This window comes from Myotis yumanensis, unplaced genomic scaffold (assembly GCF_028538775.1).
Source record: "Myotis yumanensis isolate MYYU_CA2020_CCGP unplaced genomic scaffold, mMyoYum1.0.hap1 SCAF_17, whole genome shotgun sequence".
Classification (NCBI taxonomy): domain Eukaryota; kingdom Metazoa; phylum Chordata; class Mammalia; order Chiroptera; family Vespertilionidae; genus Myotis; species Myotis yumanensis.
Window position 1 is genome coordinate 14,298,965 of NW_027223768.1, and position 12,284 is coordinate 14,311,248.

General features: G+C 49.0%; 2 protein-coding genes across 4 annotated transcripts; one reads left to right on the forward strand and one right to left on the reverse strand.

The window, feature by feature from the left end:
• Positions 1 to 1,078: 1,078 nt before the first annotated feature.
• Positions 1,079 to 5,968, forward strand: CREB3L4 (cAMP responsive element binding protein 3 like 4). Of its 3 annotated transcripts, none has more exons than XM_070396337.1 (10): positions 1,079 to 1,226; positions 1,390 to 1,561; positions 1,805 to 2,051; positions 2,205 to 2,326; positions 4,405 to 4,497; positions 4,628 to 4,734; positions 4,860 to 4,928; positions 5,034 to 5,118; positions 5,263 to 5,386; positions 5,538 to 5,968. In XM_070396337.1, exons 2-10 carry the CDS (start codon positions 1,391 to 1,393, stop codon positions 5,729 to 5,731), a joined length of 1,212 nt encoding a protein of 403 aa, XP_070252438.1. In that variant the 5' UTR covers positions 1,079 to 1,226; position 1,390; the 3' UTR covers positions 5,732 to 5,968. The 3 variants fall into 3 exon arrangements, with proteins under 3 accessions (XP_070252438.1, XP_070252439.1, XP_070252437.1); XM_070396338.1 differs by having other exon boundaries at positions 5,290 to 5,386; XM_070396336.1 differs by having other exon boundaries at positions 5,034 to 5,386.
• Positions 5,969 to 6,129: 161 nt separating this feature from the next.
• JTB (jumping translocation breakpoint) lies at positions 6,130 to 9,591 on the reverse strand. The gene is made up of 5 exons (XM_070396339.1): positions 9,181 to 9,591; positions 8,991 to 9,028; positions 8,718 to 8,800; positions 6,871 to 6,950; positions 6,130 to 6,459 (listed from the first exon to the last, which is right to left on the reverse strand). The coding sequence occupies exons 1-5, from the start codon at positions 9,261 to 9,263 to the stop codon at positions 6,303 to 6,305; spliced, it is 441 nt and encodes a 146-aa protein (XP_070252440.1). The 5' UTR covers positions 9,264 to 9,591; the 3' UTR covers positions 6,130 to 6,302.
• Positions 9,592 to 12,284: the final 2,693 nt, after the last annotated feature.

The following is a 12,284-nucleotide window of genomic DNA, read 5'->3' on the forward strand; positions in this document are numbered from 1 at the left end:
TGTTTTTATCCGACGTATTATTAGGGAGGCAGGCAAATGAAAATACCTATATTACTATACCCTCATTATTTTATTTAAAATGAATTCCTGCCCTGGCCGGGTAGCTCAATTAGAGCGTCATCCCCCATATGCCAAAGTTGTGGGTTCAGTCCTCAGTCAGGGCACACACACAAGAATCAATCCATGAATGCATAAATAAATGGAACAACAAATTGCTGTTTCTCTCTCTCCCTCCGTTAGTCAACAGTCCCTGTGTGTGTGTATAACCGCTGTTCTTCATCAGTAGCAGAATGCGCTGATTACGGATTTTGACACCGCGCGATTGCGCGACTTTCCGCCGGCTGAGTCAAAACTCTGTCACTCGGGCTAACGGGATATGGTCTCCCTGCCTGGATAATAACCTGGGTTTACGAGTCACGTGACAAGCCAACCCGAACCAAGCCGCTCCCCACATTCCCGCAACTTTTGCCCTTCCCTAAAATTCATCTTCAGGCGTTCTCCCGGACCTGCAGAACCCAGGCCCCACGGGACCAATAAATGCTCCGGCCTCATTGGCCTTATTTTCTCTTGGACAGACCATTCTGACCAGTTACGGCGGCGCCGGCGTCCAGACGGTTATCCCATTGGCTCAGTGCTCTGCCCATCAAAACCGCTACGTCTTCGGCTTCCAATCAGACTCAAGTGTGAATGAGCGCCACAGGGTGGAGGAGGGGAATCCCCCGTAAATCTTGGCAATCCAGTTGACTCTCCCGCCTTTGTTTTCAACCCTGCCTTGTTCTCCTTCTTATAAAAGTGATGGCCGGAGAACAGGCACTCAGACTTCCTGTGCTGCAGTCACAGCCATCTCTGTCCTGCCCTGAGGAGCCCCCTCAGGAAGAGTTGCTATTGCTAGGAGACACTGAGGCAGAAAGGGCGAGGCTGACTATGTTTGTCTCAGGTCACGTTTGTGGACGCTCAGCCGCTGAATCCTCTGCTCCCAGATTCAGCGCCTCTACCGTGGCTCCCGACTAGGTGCAACCCACTTTCCTAGTGTAAAGCTGGGGGCGGGGTTTGGCTGGGCCGGTCCAGGATGCAAGATCCTGGAGGGAAGAAAAGGTGTACTGTTTGGGGTGCTCAGCGGGCTGGGCTGGCTTGGCAGGGCTGGGATCTTCAGAACAGGTAATAACCCGGAGGCCTGTTCGTCTGAACCATAGATAGAAGGACAAGGCGAGATCTCCGGGTAACAGGTGAGGGGGCTGCATAGGTGAGGAGGGGGAATAAATGGAAGAGCAAGAGGAACCAGAAGCTGTGTGTGTGTGTGTGTGTGTGTGTGTTGGGTGGGGGGGGCGGGAATGGGGGGAGCAGCCATCATCGTCCTGCAACACTCCCACCCAACACGCCTCCCTGCAGGATGGATTTCGGAACCCCTGACCTGCTGGATGTGTGGCTGGAGCCCCCAGATGATGTCTTAACAGGACCCTTCCTGGAGCTGGGACTCCACTGTCCACCTCCCGAAGTCCCAGTGACTATGCTACAAGAACAGGGGCTGCAAGGCTGGGAGTCCAGTGGGGCCCATGCCTGTGTGAGTATGATGAATGGAAGCCGGGGTGGTTTGAAACACAACTCTGATAAGAAGCCCAAGAGACTTCAGCCTACACTTGGAAAGTGGTCTGAGACAGTAGCCCTAGAGTAGACATAAACTGTAATTATCCCCATGTCCAAGGACAGAAAGGACTGAAACTGAAGCATGAAGGATCTAGGTTTGATGTCAGGAAGGACTAACAGAATTCTTCCCTGTATACATACACGCCCTCTTCTGATGTAGGGCCTTCAAGAGAGTGAGCCTGAAGATTTCCCGAAGCTTTTCATTGATCCCAATGAAGTGTACTGCTCAGAAGCATCTCCTGGCAGTGACAGTGGAATCTCTGAGCACCCTGGTCGTCGAGACAGTCCCCCTGACCCCCAGCCACCCAGTTCTCCTGCCCTCTATGAAGTTGTTTATGAGACAGAGGCCCTGGAGAAGATGCAGGAGGAAGCTGGGCCAGCGGTGGGCTTCATCTCCATTCAGCTAGGTCAGTGGTGTTATGTGGGAAGGGGACAGTGGCCCGAGATCCAGCCCTGGCGCTGGAGTTAAGGGCGTTTCCCAATCTGTGCCACTACCCAGCCCTCCTGCCAGCAGGGTGTACCTTCCATCTTGTTTCTCCAGCCACCTGTATTTCCCTTAGATCAGTGGAGCCCACCTTTTATGATGCCTGATGCCTGCATGGTCAGCAATGTGCCCCTTGATGCTCATGCCCACATCCTGCCCAGAGCAGGCACTGTAAACCCAGTGCTTCCTGCCACAATGGTGAGTCTTGGGGTTGGCCTAATCCACCCCCCCGATACACACACATATACCCACACAGATTGGGGTAAGGGAGGGGGAAACTAATGCTGAACTCTGTTTTTGGCATCAGGCCTGAAAGCCAGGGAGACATGGGCAATTAATTTTTATTGATTTGAAAGAGAGAAACATCGATTTGTTGTTCCACTTATTTATACTTTCATGGCTGGTTTTTGTATGTATGTGCCCTGACTAGAGATTGAACCTGCAACCTTGGCATATAGGGACAAAGCTCGAACCAACTGAGCTATAGGGCAGACTTGGGCAATTTAAAAGCAGGAAAGGATAAGTGAGACAGAAACACTTGGGAGTAAGGTGATGATGACTCAGTTAGGAAAAGGTGGGGTGAGAGAATCCAGGGATAGGGCTCAAGAGAAAGGCCAAACCTTGTGTTCATTGTTTGCTTAGCTATTGTCTCAAGTCTTGGGTCAGGACGCAGAAATGGGACAGGCCACCTGGGAAAATTGAACTGGTTACTGGGCACAGGGTGTAAGAGAAACAATTGCATTTATGTTTCCACTGGAACAATTGTCTAGCAGGCACCTACTGCATGGGGTGGCAGGGGGAGTAACACATTAGATAACTTCCCAAGGCGACCTGGTCTGCTTCCTCCAGGGGGTGAGGAGCGGACCTGCCTTTATCCTGGAAAGAACTTGTTGCATGCAAAAGGCAGGGAACAGGTTCTAGCCTCCCTGCAAATCTGTGGTTGAAGCTGGACCAGCAGCCAAGCCAAGCATCTTAAAATCTTGGGTTGAGGGACCTTAAAAAGTTTGATATGTCTAAATGTGACTGTGCATCAAAACAGTGGGGAATTTGTGGGTTTGTTTTTTAATATTTTTAAAATACTTTTATTGATTTGAGAGAGGAAGGGAGAGGGAGAGAGAGATAGAAACATCAATGATGAGACTCATTGATTGGTTGCCTCCAGCACATCTTCTACTGGGGATCAAGCCTGCAACCTGGGCATGTGCCCTTGACTGGAATCAAACCGAGGACCCTACAGTCAGCAGGCTGATGCTCTATCCACTGAGTCAAACCAGCTAGGGCGGTTGTTTTTTAAATAAAACTTTCTGGGCCTCATTCTCACAGATTTTGATTAGGAGGATTGGGAGGGACACCTTTCTAATATAGTTCCACCAAATAGTCACAGGCACAAGAAGGGAGCATCAGAAAAAGGCAGAGACAGAAGGAATGGTTCAGTTAAAAGCCAAAGGCTATCAGGGCAAAAGCAACGCAAATTCCTAAGACACAAAGTAAAGCATAAATTTTTCAAAAGGTAATTGGAAAGGCAAGTCATTCAGTTGATAGACTCACGTTAACCAGACACTACCCTCCCCACATACCTTTTTTCTTTTTTAAAAATATATTTTATTGATTTTTTACAGAGAGGAAGGGAGAGGGATAGAGAGTTAGAAACATCGATGAGAGAGAAACATCGATCAGCTGCCTCCTGCACACTCCCCACCGGGTATGTGCCCGCAACCAAGGTACATGCCCTTGACTGGAATCGAACCTGGGACCCTTGAGTCCACAGGCCGACACTCTATCCACTGAGCCAAACCGATTAGGGCCATACCTTTTTTCTTTAGTTCTTTGTCTGACAGGGGACAGAGCTTTAGTCTGAAAAGAGGGTATCAGACCCTAGGGGAGAATGAGCCACTGCCCCAGGGAGCTCACTGTGATTGACAGGTGACTGAATAACACACTCAGCCAAACAGGAATAGCTAAAAGTGAATCATTTGCCTGCTGGAAGATTGGGCAAACCCGACCTTAGTGAGCTACTCCACATTCTCTTCGAATACTCCTGTTTGGGGAGATGTGGATCAGAGACTGCGGTCAAAGGATATGACAAAACCACCTCTTCTCTCCCATCTTAGCCTCAGGAGGTCCCTTGAATTACAGTCCCTGCCCTCACTTCATTTCATGGTTCGCTATTCCTCAGTGCAAATGGGAAACACTATAGAAGGCATGCAGGGGGACCAGCCTGGGTGCTAAAAACTGGGATGACCCTCTCCCCACTCTCATCTTCTGTGCCCCACCAGCTACCCTGTCAAGCCTTGTTCCTGACAGATGAGGAGAAGCATCTGCTGGGGCAGGAAGGGATTTCCCTGCCCTCTCACCTGCCGCTCACCAAGGTAACATGCTTCCCAAAAGGGTATCCCAACCCAGTGGCCCACCATGGCTCTGAACAGCCAGGATCACGGGGGAGAGTTGGGGCATTGGGGTAAGTTAAGGGCCCAGGACTGATACACCTTGGGGCCCCAGACAGAGGAGAGGGTCCTCAAGAAGGTCAGGAGGAAAATCCGTAACAAGCAGTCGGCTCAGGACAGTCGGCGGAGGAAGAAAGAATACATCGAGGGACTGGAGAGCAAGTATGTTTGAACTCACATTTCTGGCTTCTGGTGGGCCAGGCCCGAGTCCTCTTCCTGACCAAGGGAGGTAAGGCCAGGGACGCACATAATGGAAGAACCCTGTCCTACCTTTCCACACTCCTTAGGGTGGCTGCCTGTTCTGCACAGAACCAGCAACTACAGAAAAAAATCCAGGAGCTGGAGAGGCACAACATGTGAGTGAAAGCATAGTGTGCACCTTGGAGGAGGTATGCAACACACAGGGGCACCATACTTGGACCCTAGTTCCCAGATCTAACACATCCTTCCTCCTTTCCCAGGTCCCTGGTGACTCAACTCCGCCAGCTGCAGATGCTCATTACTCAGACTTCCAACAAAGCTGCCCAGACCAGCACTTGTGTTCTGGTACCATTAGTCTATTTCCCATCTCCCCCACTTCCACCACCTGACACACTTCCATCCCGATACCCCTACTCCCAAGCCATACGAATCTTCCCATCCCTGATGGCTCCAACTGCCCTCTATTCACTTACTTTATTGTCCCCACAGCCCAAGTGTCTTCTTGCTTCCTCCCAGATCCTTCTTTTTTCCCTGGCTCTCATCATCCTGCCCAGTTTCAGCCCCTTTCGCGGTCCACCAGAAGCTGGGTCTGAGGATTACCAGCCTCATGGAGGTGAGAGGCAAGGGCAGGGAAGGGCTTTTGACCCGGTGAGCAAGTGGGGTGTTCTCCAGGTAGTCAAGAGGTGGGAGGGAGGGCCTGTCCTGTCTAGGAATTCCCACCCAAGGGAGCACTCTACTACTGCCCTTTTTTCTTCACCCCACAGTGATTTCCAGAAATATCCTGATTCACAAGGACGTAACAAAAAATTGGGAGACCCCAGAGGTAGAGTCCAGATTGGGGGGGCCACCTGGGATCAAGAGTGCAAATGGCTCAACGACGACTCTGCTTGAGAAGACGGGAGGAAAGACAGGCCCCCGTGGGCTCCTCAGAACTGTGCTACATGCAGATGAGATGTGACCTGGAGCACTTCCGAGCCCACCCTCAATCACATGAGGAACCGGGGGCTCTCCGCTCTGCTTTCCCCTGGGATTCCCACTCGGGGTTCTTTGGCCTCAGGATTACATCAGGATGCCCTAGATGCCTGTCCCCTGAGGCCCAGTCTGCTGTGTGAGGTGGCACCACAAATACTTTTATTATGTATCTGTGATTTTATTTCTTCTTTGGATGTAGGGTTGAGGGAAACAGACGTTTTTGCTAATGAAATAAATGTTTTTTTGCTGAAATTTTATTCCAGTTTTAAATAAGTAGAAGGGGGGAAGATAGGTACTTGATAAAGTGGGGCCTAAAGTTGCCACCCCGGTTCCCTCTCTGCCTTCATATCTTCCTGCCCCAAACCAAATCACATTAGAGAAGGAAACTATTTTACTCTTTTTATTCTGCTCATTGATGATCTAGATGAGGAAGATGGAAGGGGTTTTGTTTGTTTGTTCCTCCCACGCCCCAAAATACTAGGGGCACAAATAAGTCCATTCTATTTTCTCTGTTGGAGGCAGGGTCTTTAAGACCCATATACAAGGGTAGAAGGTAGCTATATGGATTCGATTTGCTTCCGGACCTTTTCCAGGGCCCTTCTGTCCAGTTGTCGCTGACGAATGATGACAAGGCAAGCGAAGACCAAGGCTACACCGATGACAGTCCCTTCAAATTTCCAGAATAAGTGTTGTTCCATCAGCGCCGAGCGACAGCTGAGGGTAGGAAGAAACAATTATTCTCAGGGAAGGCCAGACAGCCTCTCCCTCTAACCTCCCTTCTACTTCAGCCTAACCAAGATACAACATCTGAGGGGAAAAGAGAAAACCAAAGTCAGTCTACTGTGCTCACAGTGCATAAACCCCACGCAAATATATCATTCAACTTATTTTCTGGTGAGGTAAGCAGAGCTGGTACTAAACAATTTTACTGATGAGAAGATATGGCCATGAATATAGCACTGAGAAGGAGAATTGGGACTTGAAGTAATTTGGTTCCAAATCCCTTCCTCTTTCCAATATGCCATACTACCTCCAGACCAAGAGGAAGAGGTGGGACTATCTACCTAAGGTCATAGGAGCAAAGGAGGTGATCTAAGAGGTTTCCAGAGGAGAAACAGCACTTGCCTTTTGAACCCATTCCTCTTAGATAAGCTGCATGTGATTTTCTCCACATACCCTGTGGAGCCACATTCAGGGGTGGTTTTCTGCCGGGAGAAAAGGACCAAAGCACACGTTAGGAAGGGGCCAGAGGAGAAGCAGGCCGGCTGCTCTTCAGAAGGGGCAGGTGCCCAAGCGCTATGGCTCAGAACTGGGAGGTAACTTGTGAAGAGTTCTAATGGGGATGGTGGAGGCGGTGGCTGCCCGGTTAGGAATATGTGTTAGAAAGAATATTTCAAAAGCGATCGTCTAGGAGAGGCGTGGACTGGTCCCAGAGTCTACTGGATTCAAAATAAACAGGACACGGTTATTAACTGAAAGTTGCCATTAGCGTGGAAAAAAAAGGGCACATTTACAGGGGAAAACAAGTTCATATGTGGACATATACAAGGAAAAAGATAAAAGACAATGAAAGGCAAACTCAGGAAGACTTAGGGGCTGTGGCGGAAGCGTGAGAGAAGCCACAGTTTCATTTGCAAGTATCTCTGAGCTCACTGAGTAGACACCATGAGCAAAGCTCACCCCCTGAGGTAAAAACATTTATGGAGCCCTAACTCGTTTGGCTCAGTGGATAGATCGTCGGCCTGCAGACTGAAGAGTCCCACGTTCGATTCCAGTCAAGGGCATGAACCTGGGTTGCGGGCACATCCCCAGTAGGGAGTGTGCAGGAGGCAGCTGATCGATGTTTCTCTCTCATTGATGTTTCTAACTCTCTATCCCTCTCCCTTCCTCTCTGTAAAAAATCAATAAAATATATTAAAAAAACAAAAACAAACATTTATGGACAAGAAGTTATCGTTGAAACTAAATGGCGGCTGCCTGGCTGGTGTGGCTGGGTTGGAGCGTCATCCCATACACACTAAAGAGGCAGGTTCCATTCCGGGTCAGGACACATACCCAGATTTCAGGTTCCACGTCATATCAAGGTTTCTCTCTCTCTCCCTCTCCTCCTCTCTAAAATCAATACCTTGGGTGAGTATTAAAAATAAAGAAAAGCCCTGACCGGTTTGGCTCAGCGGATAGAGCACTGGCCTGCGGACTCAAGGGTCCCAGGTTCGATTCGGTCGGGGGCATGTGCCTTGGTTGCGGGCACATCCCCAGGAGGGAGCGGGGGCGTGCAGGAGGCAGCTGATCGATGTCTCTCTCTCATCGATGTTTCTCTCTATCCCTTTCCCCTCCTCTCTGTGAAAAATCAATAAAATATATTTTAAAAAAAGAAAGAAAGAAAGAAAGAAAAAATAAATTAAATGGTAGCAGACATGTCCAAGGAATGTTGCCAGGATTTGATCCCTTTATAAATCTTGTGATAGACCAGTGGTTCTCAACCTTCCTAACGCCGCAACCCTTTAATACAGTTCCTCATGTGTGGTGACCCCAATTTCATTGTTACAAACTGAACATAATTAAAGCATAGTGATTAATCACAAAAACAATATGTAATTGTATATGTGTTTTCCAATGGTCTTAGGTGATCCCTGTGAAAGGGTCGTTGGACCCCCAAGGGGGTCGCGACCCACAGGTTGAGAACCGCTGTGATAGACGAATGTGTGTCGACGGCAACAGTGGGCACCAGGACCCTATTGGGATGGTGGTCATACAGGAATCGGTGTCATGTTAGAAGCCTGGGCATGGACGTGAAGAAGGGCTGTGTTCCTCAGGGAAATCAACTTGCTTGCACATGTTTTTCTAGATAGCACCTGTTTTTCTACAATATTAAAGCCAAGTCTTGGACATTTTCATATTGAACTTTCGCATTGGTCAAGATAGAAAAAAAAGATGTAGGGACTGATCAGATGTGAGAAGCAGATACTCACAGCCTGGAAAGTAGAACACGGAGCACACTCTTCTGCCACCACGAACTCCTCCACCATCCAGCACGGCAAGCCCGAGGTGCTCACTAAAGGGGAGAAAGGCAGCCCCAAATCTCGCTCGGAAAACACTTCCCCCGAAGGTTCCGCCCAGCCCACTTCCCAGCACCCCGACGCCCTGGGTCCGCACGGGGCGCCCTGGGCCACCTGTGCTCTCGGTGCGCGGGAGGCAGTCAGGACAGAAACCCCGGGGGCGCCGGGCTCCGGACCATCACCCACCTGACAGCTTCTCCTCCTGCACCGGGGCCTCCGCTTGGCTGCGGGGAACAGGGGGGAAGGGGCAGACGTCAGAAGCCAGGAAACGGGGAACCCCCCCACCGCGCGGTCGCGGGGCGCAGTCTCCCGCACCCCCAGGGCAGGGGCCAGCCCGTCCTCCGCCCCCGCCTCCCCCGGCGCCCAGCCTCCTCACCAGAGCTTTATGGTGAACGCGCAGAGCAGCCAGTAGAGGCGGCGGCCCGGGGGGAGGCCACGCCTCCCCGCCCCCGCAGGCATGGAGCGCGCCGGGTCGCCGCCGGGACCGAGGAGGCTGCTTCCCTGGGCTCGCGCCGCCGTCAGAGCGCCGAGGCGCCGCCGACCCTGCAGCGCTCCGGGAAGTTCCAGGTCAGAACTGCGAAATGCTGGGGCTGCCTCAGGTCAAAGGCTCTACTGGGCGGTGCCCATGGCCCTGACGAGAAGAGCCAGTGCGTCCAATGCGCAGGGCGGTACGGCCCTAGCCGCCCCTCGCCTCCACTTCGGCTCCCGGCGCGGCCATCTTGCCCTGCGAAGGCTCCTGGGCGCGGGCCCGACCGCGGGCGGACCGCTGGGCCCGGTTTCCCTGAGCGGCACGGGGCGGGGCGGGGCGGGGCGGGGCGGCGCAGGCGCAGGCGCGCGCGTTGCTTGCAGGGCCTTGTAGTCTGGCAGGGTTGGTGGCGCCGCGGGCAGCTCCCGGAATAGAATCTCACTGCGTTCGTGCTGCGCACCGTGGCATTCTGGTCCTGGTAGTCTTTGGTGGGAATGGAGGAAATGGCGGCGAAGCTGTATTCTCGGTTCCTGGCTCCCTGGCCTGTCGCTTGTTTACCCATCTGGGCTAGATGAGCAGCGAGACGTAAAAAAGAACCATACGTCGCACTCAGGACTTTGCACTTTCCTTAAAACCCTGGGAGTTACCATTAAAATTCAGCCTTTCTGACACTCTTACCTGTCTCATTCTTCCCGCCCAGTATGGTCAAAGGGAGAAGCTGGGTTGGCCTCTCCCTGCCACCGGGCCCCCACTCAGCTCTACTCAGATGTCACCTCCTCTCATGTTCAAAGATCCCCAGAACTGGCCCTTGAATAACCGCATCAAATGTTCTCAGCTCTCCCTTGCTCCTACATAATGCGCAATAAAAAAGAGAGTAAGATCTGAAGTTCCAGCAAGTGTTCAGTCTAGCTAGGTTGGGGTGCTTATTAGCTACATAACTTTAGCACTGTACCTGGCTCTCGGTGTTCTGTGTTAAAAGGAAATGCAAACGTGCGTTTTCTTTGTTTGTTTGTTTTTGAGATGCAAATAAAATGTGTAAATACTTATTCCCCTCTATATTGCCTCACATTTCTGTCATACTTTTTAAAAGGTATGTTTTTATTGATTTCAGAGAGAGGGAGAGAAACATTGATGAGAGATGCCTCCTGCATGCCCCCTAAATGGGGATGTGCCCTGAAACCTGGATATGTGCCCTGACGAAGAATAAAAAATTAAGATACTTAGGAATAAAGTAAACCAAGAAGGTAAAAGACTTGTACTCGGAAAATCACAGGATGTTGAAAAAAAGAGATAGAGGAAGATAGAAACAAGTGAAAGAATATACCATGTTCTTGGATTGGTAGAATTAACATCATTAAAATGTCCATACTACTCAAAGCAATCTATAGATTCAATGCAATCCCTATTATAGATTCAATGCAATCCCTATTAAAATACCAATAGTATATTTCACAGATCAAGAACAAAGACAAAAAAAAAAAAAAAAAAAAAAAAAAGAACAAAGACTAAAAAAAATATATGAAACCAAAAAGACCCCAAATAAGCCACAGCAATCTTGAGAAAGAAGAATAAAATTGGAGAGATCATCAATACCAGATATCAAGTTATACTGCAAAGCCACTATAATCAAAACAGCATAATACTAACACAAGAACAGGCATATACACCAATGGAACAGAACAGAGACCCCAGAAATCCACCTGAGCCATTACACTCAATTAATATTTGACAAAGGAGGTAAGAGCATACAGTTGAAATCAAGACAGTCTCTTCAATAAATGGTGTTGGGAAAATTGGACAGATACAAGCAAAAAACAAAAAAAGAAACTAGACCACTAACTTACACCATACACAAGAATAAACTCAAAATGGATAAAAGTCTTAAGCATGTCATGAAACCATAAAAATCCTAGAAGAAACCATAGGCAGCAAAATCTCAGACATCTCCGTAGCAATATGTTTGCAGTTACATCTCCTAGGGCAAGGGAAAAAACTAAGGAGAAATTGAACAAATGCAATTACTTAAAAAGTTTCTGCACAGCAAAAGAAACCATCAATAAAATGAAAAAGGAGCCCACTGTATGGGAGAACATATTTGGCAATGATACATCTGATAAAGGGTTAATATCCAAAACATATAAGGAACTCATACAATTTAACAAAAAGAAGACACACAATAAAAAACATTCCCAGCTGACCTGGCTCAGTGGTTGAGCATCAACCTTTAAACCAGGAGATCACTGTTCGATTCCTGGTCAGGGCACATGCCCAAATTGCAGGCTCGATGCCCAGTAGGGGGTGTGCAAGAGGTAGCTGATCAATGATTCTCTCTCATCATTGATGTTTCTATCTCTCCCTCTCCCTTCCTCTCTGAAATCAATAAAAATATATGTTTAAAAAATGGGCAAAAAATCTAAATAGACACTTCTCCAAAATGAACATACCAATGGCCGAGACATATGAAGAAATGTTCAAAGTCACCAATCATCAGAGAGATGCAAATTAAAACGACAATGAAGTATCACCTTACACCAGTCAGAATGGCTGTCATCAACAAATTGCCCTAGCTGGTTTGGCTCAGTGGATAGAGCGTTGACCGGTAGACTGAAGGGTCCCAGGTTCCATTCCAGTCAAGAGCACATGCCCGGTTGCAGGCTCAATCCCCCGTAGCGGGTGTGCAGGAGGCAGCCAATCCATGATTCTCTCTCATCATTGATGTTTCTCTCCCTCTGCCTTCCTCTCTGAAATCAATAAAAATAAATAAATAATTTTTAAAAAGATCAATGGAAACTTATCCTCAGGTGAGGATTAACAAGAAACAAAACAAATCAACAAATGATAAGTGCTGGTGAGGATGTGGAGAAAAGGGAACCCTAGTACACTGCTGATGGGAATGTAGACTGGTGCAGCCATCATGGAAAACAGTATGCAGTTTTTTCAAAAAATTAAATATGGCACTGCCATTTGATCCAGTGATCCCACTTCTAGGACTATATCCTAAGAAACCCAAAACA

Bases quoted from the DNA above. Each gene is read 5' to 3' on its own strand.
- JTB (XM_070396339.1), bottom strand. From the start codon at position 9,263: ATGCCTGCGGGGGCGGGGAGGCGTGGCCTCCCCCCGGGCCGCCGCCTC. The intron at 9,029-9,180 runs GTGAGGAGGCTG...TGTTCCCCGCAG, and splicing joins GCGTTCACCATAAAGCTCTG to CCAAGCGGAGGCCCCGGTGC. The intron at 6,460-6,870 runs GCAAGTGCTGTT...TCCTACCCTCAG, and splicing joins AAGAGGAATGGGTTCAAAAG to CTGTCGCTCGGCGCTGATGG.
- CREB3L4 (XM_070396336.1), top strand. From the start codon at position 1,391: ATGGATTTCGGAACCCCTGACCTGCTGGATGTGTGGCTGGAGCCCCCA. The intron at 2,327-4,404 runs GTGAGTCTTGGG...GTGCCCCACCAG, and splicing joins CAGTGCTTCCTGCCACAATG to CTACCCTGTCAAGCCTTGTT. The intron at 4,735-4,859 runs GTATGTTTGAAC...CACACTCCTTAG, and splicing joins ATCGAGGGACTGGAGAGCAA to GGTGGCTGCCTGTTCTGCAC.